Source organism: Oxyura jamaicensis, chromosome 2 (assembly GCF_011077185.1).
Source record: "Oxyura jamaicensis isolate SHBP4307 breed ruddy duck chromosome 2, BPBGC_Ojam_1.0, whole genome shotgun sequence".
NCBI lineage: Eukaryota > Metazoa > Chordata > Aves > Anseriformes > Anatidae > Oxyura > Oxyura jamaicensis.
In genome coordinates this window covers 9,360,211-9,385,285 of record NC_048894.1, presented here as the reverse complement: position 1 = coordinate 9,385,285, position 25,075 = coordinate 9,360,211, and the positions used below count along the sequence as shown (strand labels likewise).

At 45.7% G+C, this 25,075-nt stretch overlaps 1 protein-coding gene across 3 annotated transcripts in view; it reads right to left on the bottom strand.

The window, feature by feature from the left end:
- DNAJB6 (DnaJ heat shock protein family (Hsp40) member B6) overlaps positions 1-25,075 on the bottom strand; it is a 67,161-nt gene that overhangs the window by 5,535 nt on the left and 36,551 nt on the right. For 2 of the 3 annotated variants that reach the window (XM_035316410.1, XM_035316411.1), the window contains exons 9-10: positions 12,014-12,220; positions 2,220-3,844 (exon numbers count right to left, since the gene is read on the bottom strand). In XM_035316410.1, coding sequence (XP_035172301.1) covers positions 3,762-3,844; positions 12,014-12,220 — 290 coding nt within the window. In that variant the 3' untranslated portion in view covers positions 2,220-3,761. Of the gene's footprint in view, positions 1-2,219; positions 3,845-12,013; positions 12,221-25,075 lie in introns of those variants that run through there. The other variant, XM_035316412.1, reaches the window with a different exon arrangement.

Genomic DNA, 25,075 nt, shown 5'->3' with positions numbered 1-25,075 from the left:
AAGGGGGGAACAATGAAATTCAGTAGAGTTACAAGTTGATCCTGCCACTTGACAGTCATCACTTTTGTGGCACATGGCTGGAAACGTTCATGAAGATGTGGGCAGGTATCACACATTTCAGGCATCATTGGAGAAATGGGCAGTTTTGTGCTTTCCTAACAATTATTACACATCTTCTGGGTATCTGACTCATTTCAGAAGGAGCACCTTTGGAATGTGTTATTTCAAAGAACGCATACAAAGCATCATGAGATCATTCTGATTTTTGGGAAGAAAGCAGCCAAGCTAAGAAAGAAAAACGGAGCTTTGTCTTACCTTTAGGAGCGGTGCTTAGAGGCAGGGAAGCTGCCCGCAGAGGTGGGCACCAGCACTAATCAGAGACCGGGCAAAAACTCGAAAAATACGTTTTTATCACTTTGACACCAACACTCTCTGAGATCATTTATTTAATATCAAAGTCTTGCCAAACCTCAGTTCAAAGAGCAGGCTGCACACCTCTAAAAGGTGTGGAAAAACAACTGAATTCAAACCATTTTCATAGTGCCGTCTTCCAAGTGAGGAGCAGGAGCCCTTATCTCTCCCCATTTCACTTGTTTGTGATTGTGTCCTCCTATCTGAAGATAAAACTGTTTTGTTTTCAGTGTAACATTTTAATTATGCTGTTTCTCAACTCGCTGCGTGTTCTTTACCCTAATAATTTAACTTTCTCGTGGGATTCTGAAAGGGATTGAAAACAATTCGGGTCTGTGAGCCCAGGTGGCTGCTCTGTAACGAATCGTTTTGCAATGCATTTTATACATGACGCCAGGTCTGTATTTAGACTAGCTCTGTTTCTGTCCTCAGCTCTTCCATACAAGTGTTGTAGGATAGTCAGAAACCTTTTTCTACCTTTCATAGTACATTTGTTCACAGCCACTCATGGGCCAGCACTATCTTTTATCAGTTGTGGTGTCTCACGCCCACCTGCATTTTTCCTGCCCCATATCATCATGCAGCCTTCACCCTCGGCAGATGGATGCAACGGGATACCAAGACCTCGTGAGATGTGTGTCTGCTCATACACACGTGGCAGACATGGCGCAGGCTGTCCTGCACCGCCCAGCATGTCACGATATCCCGGCTGACACCCCTGCTCCACGGTACTCCTTTAAGCAGTAGCCTTTCAGTTAATGCCCAGAAATAACCAGGCTGAAGGAAGGATTCGTGCTCAATGGCCACGGGCCCACACTTCTTAATTTCTGGGTAAGTTTGGGCAGATTCTAGGTAGTTACAGGAAAGATGACGCCTGTGATTCCTTCCTCTGAGGACTCTGTTTCCCAGGAGCTTCTCCCAAGGGAGCACAGCTGCAAGCAGGCATCCACCTTTCTGGAGGGTGCCTTCAGTGAGAGGAGCATCTCAAGGGGTTGGGCAGCCATTAATGGGCAAAGCTGTACAAAGTTTAGTACTTTGGGGCAGGGGTCCATACAGTTCATCTAGGTTCTTCTTGGGTATGGCCCCCAACAAAGGCATGCCCAGATCCCACATTATGAAGTCTGCGTGTAGGCAGTGCCACATAAAGTGCTCAGGCTTCCTAACCAACCACGAGCCCACCTGCAGGCCTCCTAATTCAGGCTCTGTCCTCCTTCTTCAGGCCTAATGCAGGGATCAGACTCAGGAATATATTTATGTACCCAAATGACGGTCTGCTCTAACTCTTCAAGGCACATTCCTGATCTGCAGCCACGCTGTCCTGTGACGTGAGGCTGCTCACAGTACAGGGACGGCTGCTGGTGTCACCTCTGCCTTCCTCCACCTCTCCTTCTCCAAGGCAGACACCATTTTCCCCACAACAAGGAGCTCTAATAGCTTAAAATTAGCATACATATTAATGGGGACTTCTCCCCCAGATGAGGAAGGGCTTTAAATGGGATGCGATTCAAAGAGCTGTGCATTTCTCTGTATGATCCTTGTATGTAATGTGCAGGCTCCGTTTGATGTGTATGCTCCTACGGTGATGTTTCCAGCCAGAAGGAACCCTGGCTTTCCAGTATCAGCCATTTGGCATGGGGACTCTATCGACTTGCTCATGGATGTAGCAGAAGGCATCGCGTGGTGAGCTTGTGGGTGTTCGGTGAACGCGGGCTCTCCTCTTGTGCTTACAGCCTCAGCTCTAACACAAATCAAACAGGAACAACCGGTGCCAGCTCTAGTCTACAGGACAGTGCAAGAGGACAAAGTATAAAGGAGAATTTTCTTTATTTTTAAATATTAGTAACACTGCACAAAAATGAAAAAGTGGTACTTAAGTGACAGAAAAAAATGGTACTCAGGCTTATTTCATATTAACCTTAATTTAAATACCCTAACAGAGTTCATGTATGGTTATATGTTTGCGTAAGGTTACGTTCTGTAATGTAAGCATTAGAAGCTAAACCATTCAGATACCACAGACACCAGAATTTGTTATATCAAACCATGCTAAAATGCAGACTTGATTTTTCCTGTTTAGCTTCTTCCTTACACCATTATGTGTATCGCTACATACACGAGGGAGTGAGTTTCTCCAGGAACCGTGGACTTTCAGTATTGCTAGGTTTAAGTCTGTTACATCAACAACATATTGGCAAGAGGAAGACAAGAAACAAAACAAAACCATGAGTTGGTAACTCCTACCTGAAGGTTAAAAAGAAGAGACTACGTACTGATGAGAAACATGCAGGTAAATGCTTAAGGCAACAGAAGGGCTCTGGACAAACTAGAAGGTTAAGAGAAGCAATGGATCATGCACATGAGACAATTACGGGGAGCAAGGAAGTAATCTAGCCAGAAAATGTAGATTTATTTTAAACTGAAGACATGTTTTCAAGCTAAAAAAATTAGTCCTGCAATAAAACTGATGCAAAATGGTTTCATACATAAGGATGCAAGTCCTTTGCAGAAAAAAAAAAAAAAAAGAGAAAATCTTACGCAGATCCCGAAATATTTTCATTATCTAAAAGCTACTCAACAGAAACAAAGAGCAGTTTTAAAGTAGCACTTAGATCATTTGTCTCTAGCTTCTGAAAACAAAATTTTAAAATAAGGAATGATTTCACTAAATGATTCACCGGGAGTCAGCTACGCTTAAAGAAATCAGCAGAAGTGTTACAGAAGACCATCATTACACTAAGTTTCTTAAAACCAGAGGATATAACTTCATTATACACTTTAAAAAGAAGGAACATTTTAATAGCAGGGACAAACCTTTGCTGCCCAGCTTGGGAGAAAAAAAAAAAAAAAAAAAAAAAACACAGAAGTCATTTATTAAGTCTGCATAAATTACCACATGAGAGCACGTCTCAGTCCGACTCCCAGTGACATGAAGGAACGGGATTGATGTTTAACTCTTTCAACAAGCCTGATGTTGATGCTAGAGTGACTGGACAAGCAGGCATTTGCACAACTGTCTATAACCTACAAAACAAATAAACACTAGACTAGAGTAGTTTTAGTCCCAGGGAAGGAAGAGGTAAGAGATTCTGTAATGTTTTCCAATTGTCAAACATAACACACTTCTAACCAAGTTCAGCCTCGTCCAAATTCCTTAACCTGACTGGCAAGAAAGCCACTCCGTGAAACTAAAAAGAATAATATAGTGCAATTTTAGTACAGTTTTAAACATGAGTCACTTCCTTACTAGCAGTGTGAACAATCAAAAAAAATATATACTCAGAAGAGTTGTGCTCAAATGTAACGTAAGTTGCTGTTATTGTAAAGGTATTGGCATAGCAGAGAAGTCCATTTTAGTAACTCCCTTTGGTTGACTTCTTCTTCTTCTGTTCCTCTCTCTGCTTCTGCTTCCTCCTCTTGCTGCCTTCTTTGTATCCTGAGGAAACATGGCTTGTGAAACACCATTCACAGTATTCATGGACTTTTCCCCTCTATCAAATGCACGCGTTCACTGAATGGTTTAAGGAGTCTTAAAGAAAAGATCTGGCTTTCCAATTTTTTATATTTTTTTATTATCATTTTAAATCATCAGTTCTAATATATCCCTTACATAGGACAGAAAGAAAACACTGTATCTACCTTTGAAGTCTGAAAAGATCTAAGAACTTTCAGAAGACTTCAAAGCCATTCAGGAAAAGCTTCAAAATTAGAGCACATGCAAAACCGGAATAATTTTCAAAATGGAAGCAATAAGACTTACACAGCAGGAGCTATTTAAGTACTGGCATTTCCTGCCCGCAGTATTTAGAGTTACCACGATATTTGCATTTCCATTTTAAAAACAGGGAGTGCTGAGAATCCTGAGTAAATAAGAAGGTGCTCAGTGTTTACCCGTATGCACTTTATATGCAGGTCATCGGTCTGCTCGTGCTTAACAATGCACCATAGGCTATGTGCTACTGCAGCTCCTATGGTACATGGAAGCACGAAGTTCAAGCAACAACCACTTGCTAGTGGTTCAATAGGCACAAGCTTTCAGCCATGTGAACATCCCAATGTGTTCTGTTTCCCTGCAGAGATGCATGAAAACCAGTTCCTGCTCTGCATCACCTCCTCTCCTCCAAGCTTGCAGCACAATGCAACTTGCCAGCGGACTTGCCTGTACAGTGCAGAACCAGCACCACATCTACCCAGTACGCCTATAAACCTAAACTCAAAGGTAGCACGCATTTCCCTCAAATAACCAAAAGCAAACCATGCTGTGAGTGGCAGGAGGGATCCTGTAGCTCAGCGATGCTCTGCCACTGGGAACCAGCGTGGTCCAGGGAAAGGGGCCACACCGAGAGGATAGCCCCGTCGGTGAGACACCTCGGATCCAGGCTGTGAGTCAGAGGAGCAGCCAGGAAGAGCCCAGCTCTGCCTATCTGGAAAGGTTTCTGTTCCCCATTTGGTCTGCAGGCACTGGGACACGACCCTGAAGGAAGCCACCTCACCGCAGCAGCCGGTGCTCCAGCCATTTAGCACCGACAGCAAAATTAAGATGGGAAAAGGAAACGGTGTGAGGTCAGAGGGTTACGGTAACCAGGAGGCTTTGAAGTCAGGCTGTGGCTTCAGGTGCCTCAAGTCAGAGCTCCTCCCAAGAGCAATTACAGCTGTGCCACAGCAGAGCTGCAGTTCTGCAATTTAAGACTTTGGGAGAATCAGACTTGTTTGAGCTAAAATCACTTCAGACATTAGCAAAAGCTTGTGCATGAGAGGAATACACTCCCTTGCAGCAAAGGAAAACTGCTCCTAGGTTATCACTCCAGCTCCTACGCTGTACCAACAGCATTACTTCATCTTCTGCAATCGTCTGAGTCAAGAGCCAGGATATTTGTTTAGAAATTCTGCCACGAGTGATTAGCCTGCACAAAGTTAGAGTGGAAACCAGTTTTATTGTTTAAGGAAGAGAAAAGCTGCCAGTGCTTTGTGGAATGGCAGATGACACGGTGTTTTCCTCGTGCCCTGCCACCCTCCTGAGATACAGCCCCATGCCAGGGGACACTGCCTGAACATCTCCTCCTTAAAATCCCCACCCACGAAGGTCAGCCCTTCGGTCACCTACACACTGCCAGATCTGGGATCCCCTGGCTTTTGATTTGCTGCATTAAAAGATGCAGTAAGAGACACGTCCCAGAAGGGCTCAAGCATCTCTCAGCTTTCCCACAGAGGCCAACGGAGGCGGAAGAGACGTGCCGACTCCCAAGGATCACTCATCCAAAGGGTGTTATTCAAAGGGATCTTCCCTTCATGGGAAGGGAAAAACAGGATCATATCGGCTGATCAGAACTAGTTCACGTCATAACGATGAAACATTAGCACAGATGTTTGGGAAAGGACCATTGAAACCTAACAGGTTATTAGCTTCATTATTTTCTCATTTTTCATTCTCAAAACACTGTCAGCGCTTCCAAAAGGCTTCCACATACAGGCATGATGGCTTTTGATGCTATTTTATATCATAGCTCCTCTTTTTTTTTTTTTTTTTTGGAAACAGTCAACTTTCTTCAAACAGTTGAGCTTCTGAAAGCAATTCTAGCAACTTTTCCCTAAGAATGCTGTGAGTCAAATGTAAATTAGGGCTTGAAATAAATGCCACATAATTCATTGTCTTCTAAATGAAACAATTCAAATGTTAAAATAATGCGGTATGAAGATATTTAGGTATTTGACAACATGGTCTCCTACCAGCTCTGGAACGATAAGGGTAAAAAGTGGAAATCTTTCAAGTGTTATCACTGACACACAGAAACAGATTGGCCAGAGTAGGAGATAATGCACAAACACAGAGTATTCCTCAGGAGAAAACTGCCAGGTCCTTTCTGTTTCTAGCCTGCTGTGATAAATAATTTCACTCCCAGCCATTTCCCTTGCTACCCCCACCTAAGAAGAAAGGATAGGTCGAACTTTGTCACTGTTAGCTCCAGTGATGCTATGCTGGCTGATAACAGCCAAAAACGTGATCCAAACAATTGGAGCAGCTCCTAACAAAAATAGAAATCACACACGGAAGATGAAAGTAACCCTTCAGTGCTCATTTCACTGGAATACTTCAACAGGCACTAATTAAAAGCATATTTAGCTGCCCTGGTTAGAAGGCTAGCCCCAAAGTCATGAGACAATAAAATCTGAATTAGAAAAGCAGCAGCCCCAGTGCTATTTGATTAATTTGTAGTAAACGTGTCCTGGTGGGTTGCCAGCATCACGAAGTGGTCATGGAAAGCTGCCATAGCCAGTGCCCGGCTGAGCCAGCTTCAGCCGAGCAGTTCTCATCTTGGAGAGGGGCTTTGCAAATTCCCACCCTCAGAAGTAATTGTTAGCCACCTGAACTCTGGAAATGCGTGACGTGAAGAGTCTCAGACAAGGGTGGAGGGAGAATAGGCTTCTGAGAGCTTTGTGAGGCTTTGATATTTGGAAACAGATTCACTCAAATGCAGATAGACATCAGCGAAGCTTGGTACGCTCTCACTTTTGTCAGCTGCCAGGAGCAGGGATGGATGAAGCAAGAATCCACACCATTTGGAATTACACCTGTTCTACAACCTGCACAATCCTTGTCTACAACAAATAGCATCTGCTGACCCACTCTCCATTTCATCCCCCTCTCTTCTACTTCCAAAAGAACCACAGAGAACACAGAAGCTATTCCAGCTTTCAGAAAGCTGCTGAAAGCTGAAGCCAACTTCCAACGCTTAGTTGCAACTCCCTCAACCACCCAGCTAGGACCAAAACAAACTGGGAAGCCTCTCTGATGGATCCCAGATTGACTTTTCTCCTGACTTTCCACTTCTCTGCCATCCGCAGCTCTCAAAGGCATAACTTTGTTCAGTCACTGACTTTGAAACTCATCATGTTCTTGGGAGGCAACAGCAAGGGAGGTGCACACACTGAGCGATGGATCCAAAGGGACAAGAGTTCTGGGGAAAGCACTCCTACCCACCCTGTTTGTACTACCCTATGTTTTCCTGCTCTGCTCAACATCTGCCTGCTCTGCCAGGAACGGCCACGGGTCTGCTCCACCTTCCTTCTGCCAACACAGGAGAGCATAGGAGTCAGCAGAAGGAAGCAAGGACTTCAGTCACGTCCAATGATTAACACACCACCTCCACCTCCTCCACTTCTTGACTCATATGGGTCAACAACAAAGGCCACAGCCTGATTTTTATGGAAGATCTACAAAGGTGCAGGCAGAAATGAAGCCTCCTTCCACTTTCAGGCTCCGAAGCCCTGAGGGTTGGGGTGGGAGGGACTTGCATCTTCTGCTCAAGTCCCCTTAACAAAAATTGTTTTCAAGATCTAGTAATTCTTTGCTAAGCTTGTGGCAATTCTTTCAACCTCTTTCAAACCAGGAGGTTCCAACAAGCGCACAGAGCTGTAATTGGCCAACAGATTACATGCAAGTTGGGTTCTGCAGAGCAAGCTACTTAATTTTCTACTCTTAGAGGTGTTCCTCTAGTCAAGACAATAAATTGGGATTTCAAAGTTAGCCAGCTTACCTGAGCTGGAGCCACCATGTTATTTTAGCCTGGCCAGATTTCAATATGCCATTATGAAAATTCACCCCAAATCACAGCTTCGGTATAATTTCACACATGACTCAATTACAATTACAGCCCTACACCACACTTTCACACTGCCTCCTTTCAGCCCAAGCCACGGCCCAACCACCACCACAACTTGATCTACTAATCCTCTCCCCGCATCCACGGTTTGTGCCCGTGCCACAGAGCATCGTGGAAGGAGAACCTGCCTTTACGTACAGGGCAGCGGTGACAAAACATCCCACCCCGTCTAGGTATGCTGCTCCACTGTTTAATTATCTTTGCTGTTAAATCCAAGGGGCGAGTTCTCCAGTTTCACTGTCCAACCCTGTGATGTAATTCCACCTTTGATCTTTTAGGGGGACTAAAAAGCCGTAGCACCTTACTGGGGCCTTCCTTCACGCTTGCTCACCGTACTATTTTCATTACCAATTCTGCCTAAAATTGCTACAAGAACATACCAAGCCAGATACGACCTGCTTGCCTGCTCTTAATTAAGGTAACACTACTGCTGAATGGAGTCCAAGGATTTACTCCCACATGGCAAGCAAAAGCTTGCAGGGCTCTGCAGCCTTGGAAGCCCTTCCATCCATGTGCAACCCAGACACTTTTTATGGGAAGCAAACGGGTAATGGGGTGATCTCCCACCAGCAGCCAAAAAAACACACATGAAGGCAGCTCTGGTTAAGCCAAGGGGGCAATGAGCCTGTCCCCAAATCCAGCAGGCATTTTTCAGCCCTCTGCCCGTGGAAGAAGGGGGCTGCTGCCACATCCCACTCACACAGCTGCAGGCAGGGAGCCGCGCTGTGGGATGCGGAGCAAGGGAGAGTTCATTCCCATCCCGCCCCGTGCTTCCAGCATTCCTCACGCATTAGGTTTCCACAGAAAACAAAGCAGCTTTGCTTTCCATTACATACCCAAACACAAGTATGCGAGGGAATTATAAGGTAATTAGTCTGGATAACCAGCACGTTGATTTTACTAGTCACTACTGCGTAATTCAGGAAATCGTGTGTTGGTGAGAAGAATGGAGACTGCATTAAAGATGTAATGAAGTTTTAACAGCTCAACTTTTCAGCAGAGGAACCCATGCCAGAAAAGGATCAGAATTAGTTAAGATAGTTCTTTTAAAGTGGTTTCCTCTTCAGTGATGCCAGCAGATGAAAATGAATCAAAAATGAATTATTAATGCTGTAAGTTCTAGGTTAATGCAAGCTATTTAATTAAAAAGGAAGAGCAAACCTTGCAATATTACCTTGCAAATAATGATCTTTATCGTCAAATATTTGTCAATATTTTTACAATTAAACATTTCAGCCATTCTTGCTAGATAAGGGTCAAAATTCTCAAATCCAGAGCAGTTTCATGAACAGCTGCAGCCCCTAGGTCTGCGCTGGCATGAACACCACTTTGGTACAGCTTGGTTAACCTCGAGTCAGCCGTATGCCATGCTGTCTGAGAGTGCATTACTAGCAGTATCTGAATTCTTACCAAAAAATACAACTGTTTGGAGCTAGGCACCTGTTTGAGATACACAGTGACTTCAGAACACAAGGTCAACTTTTATTCTAAAAGGCCATTCTGAAACCAGTAACACCATGAAACCCAGAGCAATTTCTACTAAAATAAAGTCTCAGAGATAGGTGGAGAACCAGATTTAACTCCATCTGTTTTATATTCAAAACCCACTGCAACAACTGGAAGTCCTGTCTATGGAGAGGATTCATCTCACCCCTGAGTACTGTTCACTAGTCTGCACGAGCCAGCACTGGAGAGAGAGAGGGGCTACATCACATAGTCAAGATGAAACCTACCCCATGTTCCTCCACTTAAATTTCCTAAGGACTTACAAATTAAAACTCAAGCATTCCCACTCCTCAAGCAGGGAAAAGAAAACCACTTCACCGCAGGTGAATCAGTAACAACTGAGAATTCGCTTTAGGTGCTATAGAGCTGGGACAACCTCTAAAACAACCGCTGCCAAGGGCCGCGTGCCAACAGTGGCAGAAACGATCCCATCCGAGGTGGAGCCGCGCCAGGGCTGAGGCCGTTGATCTTCACTATTTTCCACTGCGGCGAGCGGGCTTGGGATCAAGGCAGAGAAAGATGCTGCTTTCCCCAGGCCAGCCCGCGCACGGCAGCTGTCGCGGTGATAAATGAGAAGCCAAGCGGGAGCAAGCGAGTGGTCTACGTAATTACAGAGCTGGTGAAGCCGGCTGGCGGAGCGAGGCAGCCGACGGAGGTGAACACCCATGGAGAACGGCATTGCTGGCCAGGGCTCGCGCACAAACTTCCCAGGGAGGGATTAAGACACTCACGTAGGGCTTTATGACTAACTCGACCAGTCCTTCAGCAGCCACTGTCTATCTATCGGAGGAACAGCAGGCAAAATATTTAAAGCAACAGTAAAAAAAAAAAAAAAACATAGTCTTGACTGCAATCAAGTTTTCAGCCCTGAATCTTGTATACCTGTTTTATGGCAACTGACAATCTACCAGTAGAACAGAAGATTTGGGGATTGTGCAAATAATTCTGGAAATTCATTTTAACTGAAAACTTGTGTGCCTCAGAGCATCAATAGATTCACAGCTGGAAGTCCTAAGCAACGTTAAAATGGCTCCAAAAATTGCAAGGTGCGTGTCAAACTCAGATGCTCTTTGGAAACCATTACAAAATGCTGTTATGGTCACAGAGAAGCTGAAGTCTCCAAATGCAGAGCCAAGGCCTTGTTTTGCTAGCTACAGACACAGGAAACAAATCCTGTAAACCCTGTGCTTTCAGTACATCAGCCCAGGTGTTAGATTCAGGCTTCTGTAAAGAATTCAGTTATTTACTTTAAGAGGGTTTAATTTAGCCATGCCTTAAGAGTCTAAATTTCCAGCAACTGAAGAGGAAGACATTTATTTGAATATCTCTGATTATTTTTGCAAGTTGGCACCCCATGCAATAAATTTAGGTCTTTTGTACAGAATTCAGTGTTAGATTCAAAGGCTCAAACACTGCAGAAGCTGGTATAGCATTGGGAGTGTGTGTGTGCCTGTGCTTTCGGGGACAGTTGTTTCGTTTTTTCCTTCATTTTTTCCAGCACATTTCCTATGTGCTGTGTTTGCCCTGAGGACCCGATACGTTTGTGCTTCCCAGCAGATCGGCTAATTCAACACTGCTGAGAATGGCCCTGAGTGCGGGCATCCACATGGAAAGGCACCTTCATGTTTCGGAAGCACAGCCTGGGTTGGGTTGGCAGCACCTTGGGGTCCCTAGGGCCCAGCCCCTGCCCCAGCAGGGCCACCCAGAGCAGGGTGCCCAGGCCCAGGTCCAGGCAGCTTTAGGAGCTCTCCAAGGAGGAGACTCCACAGCCTCTGGGCAGCTCGGGCCAGGGCTCTGTCACCTGTACAGCAACCTGTCCTGGCAGTCCTGAGCGAGCGTGGATCACACATCCAAATTAAATCAAGTGGTTACGAGGGTTCTGCTGTCCAAGATAGCCTCTGGACTACACTGCCAAAAATTACAGACTGGAAATACATCAAAGGGCTAATTACTTCCAAAAATAACCAGGACTTCTGCTATGCTTCCTTGTTTGCCTAAACAGTCTCAACCTTGTCTATTAAGATTTAGATGCCCAAAATTGCAGCTTCCAAAATTAATATGTGAAGTTGCTGAACTTCTCCTTCGGCAAGGAAGCTAAGCACAATTTAAATAAATGAACGTGCAAAGTACTGCCATTAGTTATTCTCTAAAAGGCCTTCACTTTTAAGAACAAAGAGCGTGGGCACCTCAGCAGCATAACAAAACAGTATTTTCCCTGTATCAAGCCCTGAATATCCCAGGGCATTTGTGAATCTAGGCTACGTTGAAGAGCAGAGCTAATGCGGATGAAGGCACACAAGCGGCCGTTTATTATCTACCAGGGTGCCAGCATTAGGTCAGCACACAGCACCACCTCCTTGCTTGGCCTTTGTTTTTTTCCTTTTGACTAGCTGCTGGATCCTTTTCTGCACATTTCTCATCAACATGTTTTTGCACACCTGATAAATAAAAAGGGGTCTCCAAGCTGCTTGTAACTCGGCTTCTATCTTGCTCTTCCACCTCATCGCTATTATAATGATAGGCATATTTGGGGGAGCTGGCAGGCTTGTGAGGCTTCAGCAGGCGAGTGTTGGTGGGCTGGAAAGGCAGGGCGTGCTGTCCCCTCCGTCTGCACTCCTCGGCAAAGGCTTCTTCGTCTGCCTCACCTGAAAAAGCAAAGAAGGCAAGAAAAAGTGAGCTGAGTCTAAAATGCCCCAGGTTGGCATGAAACGAGAGAAATTTAGGCTGGAAATGGGGCATCGCTGAACTGTCTTTGCTGTCTGCCCATGCCAACAGAGGGCTTTGGCTTTGTGTCCCTGGCTATCCTGCTCCTGCTCCTATCTCCTGGTCCATCTGGAGCTGGGGAAGTGCCAGGAGCAGAAGGCTGCATCAGCTGCCTCGCACCACACTGGGGTCACAAACCAAGTCAGCTGGATAGGACAGCACCGGGGCCACTGTTCCCCTTTTCCCAAAGGAAGGGTGAGCAAGCTGAGCACATTGCCCAGGACAATATTCCCACCTGGTCAGAGTGGCAGCTCATCCTACCTCACCTCGACCATCCTTGTAGGAAGGGTTAGCTCTGCTCAAGGCAAAGAGGTAGGGAATGGAGGGAGAAATACCCATGCTAAGCTGGCTACAGGGACAGGGAGGGGAAAACAAAGTAAACGTGGGCTCAGTTGGATGTTGGACATCTGTAGCTGGAAGGGTGGTAAAGAAGCGTGGAAGATCAAATGAAGATGGGAAACCAGTCTGAAGGTGCCAAAGGTAAGCACAGTCCAGGGTGCAAGACAGACGCACACAGCAAAGGAGAACGGACACAATGCAAATAAAACCCCAATGCCTGGAAAAAAATTAAGAAAGATGAGGTACTCTGTAAAACAGCATGAGGATGAAGACACTTTCCTTTCCTGCAGAAACTGTAACAGTACCGATGCTGCAAAGTAAGGAAATCAGCTACCATAACACAAAAACAAGCAAAACCACACATCGAGAAGCAAATGGTGAGATCACAAAGTCAACCAATGACATTCAATGGGCAAAATAAGAAAAAAACACTGAGAAAAAAAAGTGTGTGCCAGGTTTGTCTCTTGGAGGCTTTTTAAAGTTTCATTAATTCAATTACTTAAGTACTTTTAATAGAGCTGATGAAATACAGCGTCATTTTGTTTGCATCAAAAGTGGTGTGTCACATTCAGGAAGTTTTTCCTGGGATGTGCCGGGCATCGGCCGCTTCGGCAGGGGCGTGTGCTCTGGGTGAATGCATGTGCTCTTAGTTCATGGCTGGAAAAACACTTTGAAGATGGAAAAAGCACCACGTAACGCAGTAACACGAGCAGGAATACCGTCCTCACAGCGCGCACCGAGCCAACGATGCTTCCAAAGAAAATAGGTCGCATCACTTTTACCTTGCAAGCGTACCCTGGGAGATGCTTCTGAGGGCATGAGGAAGAGGAGGGAAAGCATTTTTTTAAAAAGTCATTTCACAGCACAACATGAGGCCTCGGGGAAGAGGCCAGGGACTGGCTGGCTGCGTGGTTTTCTGCCTCGCACGGGGCAGAGAGCTTCAGCTAGGAAAGGCAGCAGGTAGGAAAAAGCTCAGAGGATGCCAGGTGCCGAATTTGCAGCCATTTCCAGTCTCACTTAAGAGGTTATAGGGTTTCCCACCAGCATGCTACATAAACAGCACTGAAGCACGTATCAGTCTGATGATATCAATGAAGACGAAGCCTATAAAGTGCCAGGAATAAAAAAAAAAAATAGGAAAACCACATACAGTCGTTGTGCACACAGAACCCAGTCATCAGCGTTCATGTCCTGACAAACTGCAGTGCACCAGAAACAAGAGACCCCTCCCTTCCCACGGAAACCCAAACTTCATCGCTTTCCTGCTGATGTACAAAGTCTTGCTCAACACATGCCTGAAGTTTTGTACAGGTGAGCAGGTGCAGGAATGAGAAATAAATTGCAGGCCTTGGAGCTGTGTGCGCATCGCAAAGCCACTCCGATTAAACCCACGAATACTTAACACAACTATTAAACCAGATGCTCTGCACACACCTCGATAAATTACTCCTAACTGTGTTAAAGATCAGTCTCAACAGCTTTAGCCTCATCCAGACGGCGTGAAAGGAACAGTTTAAAACAGAAGAAATCAAAACCATCCCATCCCTTGCCCCGGTGCTGGGCTGAGAGCATCGCCGCGTGCCGTGCCCCTTGCAGCCCTGCGCCGCCTCCATCAGGTGCTCCCACAGAGCCCAGCTGCTCCCCGAGCTGAGCCTGTGGAAGCGGTGGAATGATCTTCCAGCAAGCATTCAATGCTGGGGTCCAAGTTACAATGAAGTATGTAAAAGTGAAAGAAGGCTCAGTGCTCCCAGCTCCCCAGTTAATTCAGCTGCCGCTGAGCGAAGAGCCAGGAGAGCTTGCCTGGCTTCTGTCTCGTCCCACGAGACCTGATCCCCACGTTACTCCATGGACTGAGGAGGAACCAGTGTTTGTGTAGAACCTTTCCTCGTAAGCTCCCTAACCTTCTGTCACCATGAATTTGCAATTAGCATTTTCCTAAGCTGAGCCAACCCGTGTTATACCAACCCATGTTATACCAACCCATGTTAACACCAACCAGCCACCCTCAGGATTAACCTCATCAGTTGTGCATGCCACAAAACCTGCAGAGTCGAAGCTGGAGACAAACACTTCATGAACTTGGGTGACACTACAATGTCACCCAGTTCTCCTCCACAACAGTAAATCATGCTCCTGGTCTGCGTGTGCCTGTCCCCATCACCCACAGCACAGCACACATGGCTCAGTCCCCGGCAGTCCCACCACACAGCCATTTTCCATCTCCCCTTAACGCTGGGACAAGCTTCAGCTCAACAGACAGACCCCCACAAAAAAATCACCCAAAGTTTCTCCCTGTTCTTGGTGCAGGGACCAGGACGGCACTGCAGCGTAGCCACGTGCGATAACGTCACGTTGGCCATGGCCCAGGAGCAGAATCAGGCCGGGTGCTGTGCACAGCACCAGCCTCCACCTCCCTCTCATCATGCCTGCAGTACACCTTGCCAGGTGAGCTGTAATTTGCATTAACTATTTTCTCCTGCTCTGCATATCTAAATATTCACGCTTAAAGGACTCAGAGCAGACGAGGGATAAAGCCAGCTGTACGAACTGCAGCGCTGAGACTTGCTTGAAAGGAATTTACCCTTGGAAATCTCCACCATACAGGGCATCGCCCCCAGGGGTGCAGGACCATTGCAAGAGCTTTGCCAGAGCTGATGTTTGTACTGGGAAAGGCTCTGGGGAGGACAGGTCATGTCATGTCATGTCGTGATCTCCACAGCTGAGCTCAGAAGCAGAATACCTGCTTGAAAAGCAAATTGATGGGATGGTGCTGCTGCAAACAGCCCTCAAGTCCCGTCCCCCTGCCCGGCTCAGCCTCGCGTGCAGCCCTGCGGCAGGGACGGACCCGAGTTAAAAATAATGCTCTTTCCACAGCTTATTTTTAACCCGGCCCAGCCCCTGCAGCCAGATCCCGTGTGCCACACGAACGAGGACAAGGCAGGGGGCAGCTCCTTATGGCTGCAAGCAGAAGGCCTGATTCACTGCTCTCACTATTAATTAAAAGCCTTGCAGGTAGTTCACTTGCTAAACTGGCTCAGAGAAGTTGTACTTCTAAGGGTTAACTCTGAAAAGGAGGGTTTCTGAATTACTACTCTAAACCCAGCAATTAAAGTTTGGTTTTCAGGTGCACTAGGTACTCCCAAATGAAAAGGAGCTTCTGGGGAAAAAAGAAATCAAAGGCAAACTGTGATGCTCTCTCCACAGCTGTAGGACATCAAATAAGACACCGAGGGTGAAAAACAGCTTGTCGCAGCAAAATGCTGCTGCTAGAGAGGGGAAGGCAGGGATCCTTTAACCTGTCATTAACCAGCAGAGGGCAATATTGCCTATCACGAGGGGAAACCTTATCAGAAAAGTCACTGCCAACTCCTACCTACTCAGTAACGCGTGCATTTCGTGTTTAATGCGAAGTGGGAGCACGATTCCTGGGTCGGGTGGACACTTTCAGGGAGCCACGAGACACAGCCGAGGGACCCGTATTCACTCCTGGAACATGGAAATAACACACAGGAGTAGCACAGGAGTGAGAAGGGCAAGGCAGACGACGGTTTAGCTGAGGTGGGACAGGTAAGACACTGAGCACTTGGTTAAAAAGCAGTCCTGCGTGGGTGGGAGCGTGCTTCTACACCCATTTGCTTGCACACCAGAGCCCCAGAGGTTTAGAACATGGGCTGATTTCGAGTGCTTAAAATACAGGTTACAACTAACAATTTGGGGTGGGTTTTGGTGGCGCAGCCCCAAAATTTGCATGTCCTTCAAAGCACATGAATGGAGTACTTGGTGTTTTCATCTGTGAAATGGGAGTAGCTGGTGCCCTCAGTGGTGGGGTACCACAGCAATTAAAAGCTTTTTAATTGATGACTGTGTTACCTTTTAAACACGGCTCACGAACTATGCTAAAAAGTCTGATGATGCCATAACCTGTGTAAAAGGTTCTAAAATGGGTCAGCTCTACCCACCAAATAGGTAATGTCTGTGCTAAACCCACTTTTTATAATGACTGCATCATCACATGGCGTTAATTAATATTAGTGTGTATCCTGGCTATCTGGAATCAAACTGAATTATACCAGGAATCAGCAGTAATTAATGGCAAGATAGTAATTAACAGAAACATGCAGAACAAATCGGGGTAAACATCCTGAGGATCTTGAACCACATATTAAAATTTACCATCACTTCCTGTGCAAAAGGAAGCCAGGCCTTAGTGGTTCCTGTACAGGAGGCCTACTATTTGCATGGTATTTTCTTACGTGCTTAATGAAGAAAAAAAAAAAAAAAAAGGATTATTCCCTGTGTTAGGAAATAAAAAGCAGACAAACTGGTTCACATATTTTCTGAAGGAAAGCTCCAGCCAGTATTGTGACTTACTTATAAGAAACTTCCTCTGTTCAAATCTTTCTTGAATTCAAATTGTTTGAGTGCCTTTCTAGCACCTCCAGACTTGAGGTGATTCACGTACACTTAATTCTCAAGGGCTGCTGATGTGAAGCCACATGCTCGCAGGGCATGACACCCTACCTCTGTTTCCAGAGAGGGCTCAACATTTACCAAAGCGTTTGGGATGGTTTGAGGGTGTGCTGCTACTGCTTCTGACTAGCAGCAAGAAAGGAGGGTGAATGAAAAGGGCTTGGCTTGCCTGGTCTTTCCTCCTGCAACAAGGACCTGGAACCTGCCCCTCAGCTGCGGAGGGCACCGGGGCTGCTCCTGACTCAGCTCCAGAACTCCAGGAGCCACCCCAAGAACAAAAAGTCACCACTTACATACCTTTATCTGTCGCTAGCGCTACAACCTGCAGATAAGATCTTTGTCCCGATAACTTTTTCCACTGTTACAACAGTTCCGGTATTAATATTTACCTCAGCGGATGATAGCAGGCTTCTTCTGAGACTGAGGTCAGACACTTGCTGGGAAACCTGGCGCTTCGGAGGAACCTGAAGTTCTCCTGGGGATTTCCTGCTCCTTTCATGCCTTCTCTTAGAAGCTCCACATCTAATATCGCAGAGCACAGACAAAACACCAGGAGAACGAGCAACTACAGCAAAGCAAGCGGTCCAATTTGGGGGACCAGACTTGCAGCTTACTTTCAGTTTCTTTCATTTGTGTTGGGAGCAGGGGATGCTCGTTACAAGAAATCGGGTATTTTCCAATTCCGCGTGTGCACACCCACGCACACACCCACACAACCCCTCCCAAAATCCTGGGCAACGCTCTCAGCCATGAAAACGCTCCCTCTGCGGTACCCGAGGCTATGTTGGGCAAGTTCTTTTGATTCATTGTTCTTGAACTTGTTGCTAAATGCCAGGAAACACTAATATTGCAGCGCTTAACAGCACGAGTTATAAAATCCACCTCAGCACACGCTTCGTCAGTTTTGTCGAACTCGAGAGAAACTGAAATTTTCACCAAGTTGTCTCCGGCAAATGTCGCTGTCTCAGTTTGACAGTGAAAGCCTTTAAAGATCTTCCTCCTGCAACTTCATACGGTGCTCATGAGGAAAAGCAGCCATTTTAAAATCATTTTTAAAAAAATGCAATTAGTCTGTGAAGCCAAATGAGCCTGAAATCATTCTGAAACTATCCGGGGAATGCCGCAACAGCTGCAAAATCTGCACCATCACTGCTGGGGCAGAGTTTCTAAAAACCATAAAGGGAGCTTACTTCAACCCTGGAGTTTATCAGCTGAAGTACCGGATGGAGGACAACATTTTGAGTTATCTCAAACTGGTGGCTTTCCCCAGTTACTGACAATCATTTCCCCTCCGGAGTAACTGTCCACCTCTCAGTGCCGCTGTTATATTCAAAGAGAGCACCCAGAGGTTAATGCTTTGCTGTGGCGACAGACATCCTCCATGCAAAGCGCTGGGAAATATTTAGCTGAAGCAGTGCCAGAGTGCTCAGCTGGTTAAGAACTAGATGCAGGCTCTCCATCAATGCCCTCTCCAGACACCGGCTGGGATGTCCCACCTCATCCTTTTCCCATCTTGCAGCCTGCGCCAGGCTAACAGCTGTAAAGCCCTGCCTGCAGCATCATCGGGCTCAAGCACGTACCTGCTCCTACACCTGCCCGTGCTCACTTTGTAACTTCGGGGATTTTGCATAGGGTTTCCCAGGCTGTTGCTGTTTCCTCTGCTGTGGGAGCCAGGCTCATGCCCATTTCCCGAGAGAGGTTAAAAAAAAATAAAGTTTGCAGTGAGACAAGACAGCATGGGAGGTTGTGGTGAAGTCACTGGGAAGTGTTGGAAAAAAAGGGGATGGGAGATGGAGAGAAGGACAGACTGATGAAGCCAGCATTGCACTTCTATTTCTGTAGCGGCAGAGCCATGCCTGCAGCACGCCTAGATCTGGGAAAGGGCAGGGCTCCATGCTTTCTGCTTAACGCAAACCGCAATCCTCTGCCCTTCTGGCTTTAAAAGCTGGCAGTGGACTTGCTGCTTGTGTTTCTGCTCCTCCCGCGCCAGCTCAGCCTGTTCCTGCACCACCCGTGCTCTGGGTACAGGCGAGGGCAGGGGAATCCCCTCTGCGGCTCCGCGCCCGCAGCACCCCGCTGCCCCTTTCCTGCTGCTGACACCAGTAACCAGAGGCAACGGGAGGACTTCTCGCACCCATGAGCGCTCCAACAAGCTGCCGTTGGTATTTTACACCCCCCTTTGCCCAGCTACGTCCCGTACCTCAGCCCTGCCTGAACACGAATCCTGCACTCCCAGCACATCAAGCTATTTCAGAAGGGATGATTCACCACAACAATACATCAATCTGCAACAAATTGGGAAAATTAAGTAAGTGTATGCCATACGCTAATTGCAGCAGCATTGCAAGGAGGTATTTTGAAAGGAAACGTCGTCTGACAGACTGGGGTGCCATCCATTGCTACCGCCACTCCTGTTTGACTGCACCAAATGCTGCTGCCTGACAGACACACAAGAGTCTGGATTTACCTCCTCACTGCCAAAATGCCCCCCTCGGATGATCTGTTAAAGCCCAGTGGTCCTACATGAAGTTTGAGGACAGCGAAAGCTGCGGACATAGCACACCCAGGCCTCTGCAGAGACATTTTGCTCTGTGCTCCATGTGCCTTATACAACTGCTCTCATCTTAAAATCCTGGAAGTGGGAAAGGCAAACAGCAGCAGGTGACACGAATCCTCACGCTTCCAGTAGGCAGAGAGATGAACCCATTTCCATTTGTATGCTGCTGCTCAAAGTGAATTTTATTAAAGGTAAGAGACTTCATCACAAAGAAGCCTTATTCATCGTGGCACGAATTTTGAAAGGAAGCAGAGTGAGGAACGAGCTTCTCAGCTTGACATGTGTAAACATAAATTAAGATTCCAACCTCAGAGTTTGAACAAAGGGATTTGATTTAAAAAAAATGAGATTACTGAAAAGAAGATGCTTTCTATACTTCTCAGGCCAAATAAACCCAGAGACAATGTAGGTGACTTCAAGGACTCAGTCTATTCCCACTTCGCTGCTGGGTCACCTCATATCTCCACCACATTTCCCTTCAAATCGTGCTGCATTTTTATTAAGTTTCAGTGTTGTCTTCAGAAGCGGCACTAGGGGCTGCTGCTCCCAGGGCAGCTCTCCCCAGCACTGCCTCTGAACAACACAAAGACGAGAAGCGGACCACAGCGACCATCTCCCTCTCACACAGCCCCTCGTCCTCCAGAATTCAGCCTCAGGCAAAAACGCTGGCAGGCTCCAACCTCCACAACTCCGGTTTCCCTTTGAAACTGCATTTTGAAGCACAACACAAAAGCCTATTGGGAAAAACAAACAACCGGCCCTTAGCGATGCCAGGCAAAGCTGGCTGCTGGAGGCAACGAAGCACAAACAGAGCAGCACAACCACGCAGCCACTGGCCTGGCCTGCTCCCCGGCTGCCCAGCGTCACCTCACCAGGCACACGGGGCCTTCCACCGGCATGGCAGAAACACGGGGCCTGCACCGCTCTCCGCAGCCCATGCCACACGGCCCAGCTGCTGCAGCCGCCATCCCATCACGGGCCCGGCGTTCCCCTCGGTGCCCTGACGGAGGGCACAGGCTTCAGGACACAGCACTCACACCTCTTGCTTGGGCTGGAGACCCTCCCGGGTGGAAAGCCCCCTCCGCTCCCCTGAGGACAACCTTGCCTTCAGCCCTCCTAGGAGTGACTGCTGCTAGGTGAGTCGTAACATCGGCTTCTAGCCAATTACTCAACTCTTCAGACAGCAAGCAGAGAAAAACTGTTCTTCTATTTTTGCAACAAACCTATCTTTAACTCATCTGGTTTTAATAAAGCCTCAAGATGAGGTCCTGTATCTCTGCTAGCGGCCTTCACTACAAGGAACATCTCCAGGGCAGTTCAGAACAAGCCATAGTTTGTAAATCAGTTTTGTAACTTTTTTTTCCTACTGATTATCAGGTTTAGATCAATCTTCAAAGACCTAATGCACAGCAAACCCAGACTGCTGTAAGAGGTAAGTTTGATATAAAAAGCAAACCCATGCAATTAAACAAACAAACAAACAAAAAGAATCTTGCAAGTGACTTCACAAAAATGTGATGAATGACTTCCACGGCTGTTTTGTCAACACTTCCATAGTAATTTGGCAAGCGCACAAGACCGCCAAGTTTGTATTCTGATCAAGTGGCTATTAGAGCTGTTGAAGTCTTGCAGACGTGAGGCAGCTTCCCTGCCTTACATTGCATTGCCCTTGTTCAGTTTATAAGCTCTCATCTTTTCAGGTTAATCATATGAAAAATATTCTCCCTCACACCTTGAGCCTTAACTGTGACACCAAAGGTTTCACATACAATTATAAAAAAAATACGTTATATCCCTCAAAGTGTAATTCATTGCTCATCCAGGAGTAGGACGGGGCAAGGAAATTCCAGCTCCCAGCACAGTCTCCCAGGGCCGGCACACATCCCTGATTTAACAGAGGCACACATACAAAAAATACCAGAACCTTTTAATTGACACTGAAAATGTCACATGCTCCTGGCAACAGGAAGTCTGACAGCTCAATAGGTTTCAAAAGTATTTTATGAACCTTCACCACAAAACCCAATCCTATTTTTGACATCTTCCTGACAAAGAACACCAAGCAATTAGCTGGCATTCCTGCTCGATAATGACACACTAATGAGAGGTCTGAAATTGAAAAAAAGCATCTTGCTGCAAGTTGACTTTCAATACTAATTTCAGCTAAATATTTAACTAGGAACCAGTACCCAGACCTCACAGGTGCCTTCAGTCCCAAGCTGCACCACTTTTTGCTGTTCAGCATCTCCAATTTATCAGGGAAATCTCCAAATTTCCAAACAATTTTCTTTTAACCCCAAAGTTAAGCTGTTCAACCTGTGCCTTAAAACCCACCATAGTTTAAGGAACAGAAGATTTTTTTCAAAGGCCCATCAATAATAAATACTGATACATGTCAACTTACACATGCAAACAAACATACACAACATTAGAAGCAATTATTTATGCACACAGAAAGGAGGAACTGCTCTGTGCGTACTGCTCAAACTGAAGTCCTGACCAAATTAACCCTTGAGTGGAAAGCACAAAAATTAAAGTCTTCAGCTAAAAGTAACAAACACCAAACCAGAAATATGACTATAATCCAGCAATAACAATACTTACAATGCTCTTTTGTGCCTGGAAACAGTATCATCCATCATTTTATACACTGCTTCTGAAGAGATCCAGTGGGAAGAGAGGATGTTTTACCGAGAGGGCTTTGTGCGCTTCTGAAGCAGAAGTAGAGTTCAAACACTGATGTTGGCATCTGCTCAGCACATGCAATGCAGCCATGCAAATCCTAGCAAGGCCACCCGAGTGGAGAGGTAGGGGCACCAGAGCAACCCCAGCACGGAGCGATGGCTGTTCATGGTCCAACACCATCCCACCTGCCCTTCCTCTACCTTTTTATCAAACCTTTGGGATCCATGGGATGAAGCACAAAGCACAATGACAACCATTTCTGACCACAATTCCTGGGGCCAAAGCAAAAAAAAAAAAAAAAAAAAAAAAAGGGCAGGGCTGTGCTGAAGAAGCACCATAATGGCAGAGACACTGGAGAACATCAAGTTTCAGAGGGGAGCACAGGACGGCCAGTCGCCCACGAGCTCTTGGTGCAGAGGTGGGTGTTCCCGTGGAAGCCAGGTACCCATGCCAGGAGAACAACTCACCACCTTCAGCTGTCGGAACTAGCTGCTGCTCAGCATCACCTAGCTTACGGACGTACACGCACCTCCTGCGATTCTGCAATGGCAACAAAATCTTTTCCAAATATTTAAGTCACTTTGACAGCTGACTCACTATATACCAGTGGAATAAATATTTGAGAAGAAAAAAAACGTCATCAAAACTGTTTCAACTACAAAGACAGTTCAGTAGAACCAGCAAACCAAAGCACAGCAGCCAGCAAACTTAATCCCCTTCCCTCTTGAACACCAGCAAACTCAAAACCTTCTCAGAAGCACTTGCCAAGTTTTACTAAGATTTAAGATGCCAAACTTCATTTATGCTACGGCATTTCTCCTCAACTCTGTAAAGTCATTGCTGTTCACTTTGCAGAGCTGCAAACCTACTGCAGTCACACTGTTGTATCAAAAGGAAACCCAAAACAGATGCACAACAGAAAACTGACATTTACACAGATTTACATGCATGCAAGTTGGCAACTGACATAAAAAGCCCCAGATTTTGCACTTTTGAGAACACTTCATCACTTTCCAATTAAAATTCTGACCTTGCCTGAACTCTGGGCATTGGACAGAGTGTAGTAATTCTACAGAAACAAATTTCCTTTTACAGTAATTTTTAAAAATACTAAAGAAAAGAATTAATGACTGCTTTTCCAAAGACAAAGCTGCCAACACAAGAATACTGGGCTGAAAACCCCCCTACGATGCACAATGCTGTAACTTCACCGAAAGAGCCAGCACCTGCTGGGAGATGGATCTGTTAAGGGAAGCCTTCAGACACTGAATTTCCAGTGAGATGAACTGATAAATAAACCCAAACTTGTACCAAAAAGACACTTGACAAGTCCCTGATTACAGTTTAAAAGAAAGCACTGCTAGACCTCAGGGTCTATATGTATCACAATCTCAACTGAAAATTTGTACGCTTTAAGTAAAGGTATCACCAAAAAACAACATAAAACTGGAAAGGCTCTGACCACTATTAGTAATATATCATCTAATCTACATTAAAGCTGCACTTCAAGTGCTGACTTGGCTATACACCATTTACAGGCCCATACACAGCACCTGAGACGCCAATAATTTGGGGAATTTTACCACCACACCCAAAAAACACAGGAGTTAGCTGAATCCGGAGCCAAACGTGAATGAATGGCTAGTTGTTGTTACAGAAGAGGCTGGGAGGCGTAAGGCAAAAACACACCCACCCCTACCTCCTGTTTAAAAAAATAAAAAGAAAGTCTTTCTGTAGTTGGAAACTATTCTGTCCAGGGCAAGAGGAATCTCCTCCGCAACAGAATACATAGCATATTTAGGCACTCAGCTTCATGATTTATTCTATGAAAACAGTTACCAGGGATCCAGCCATCTTTTTATACAAACATTTCAAGGAGCAAAGCACACACATGATCTCAGAGCAACTGGTGTAGGAGAGGGAAGAGTGGAAACTACAGCTGAATACTCAAAGAATCTTTTGTTCTTCATTTTGTTCATCAGGAGTAGGAAGGCGCAAACACCTGTGTCTCCTCAAAGAAATGTTTTATTTCCCTCAATTTAGCTTCTTGTACTCATTCCTTAATGTAAGAATTACCTTCTAGATCATTCGCTGCATGAGAAAGCACTTACATTTACCTCCTATTGTATGACACAACTCTGTCTTGCAACCATTGAATTTGAGTAGTTAGAATTACAAAACACTACAGAAATAGTAAGAGTAGGGCTCAAGACAAATTAGTCAACTTTCTTTTAACCTTTCAAACAGAACTATCTTCCAGTTCCTCTGGGATAATACTTTCAGAATGGATCAAAAAAATCAGTCAATACCAGTGTTTTAGAAATACTTGGAAATGATTTACATTTCTTTTTATTGTCCTCCTTGCAATAGATATTGTAAGTTTTATACCATGTAGTATTAGCTGCCATTGCTATAACACCCCAAAAATATAAGAATATGCATTGTAAAGTTTACATGATTTTCTTTTTCCTTAGCAGTGGTAAAAAAAAAAAAAAGGTATAATCTACTTTGTCATGTTCAGCCCGATTCCCTGGATGAATGCTTTTGCCTAAGTCAACTGAACGCCCAACTCAAGTCCCCTTGAGCTGCACAGAGAACAGAATTGCATCTCCTAACTTTGAAACAGGTTCTCTACGGGATATAACTCAACAATTTTTGCAGTTCCTTGGAAAATATGAATACAATT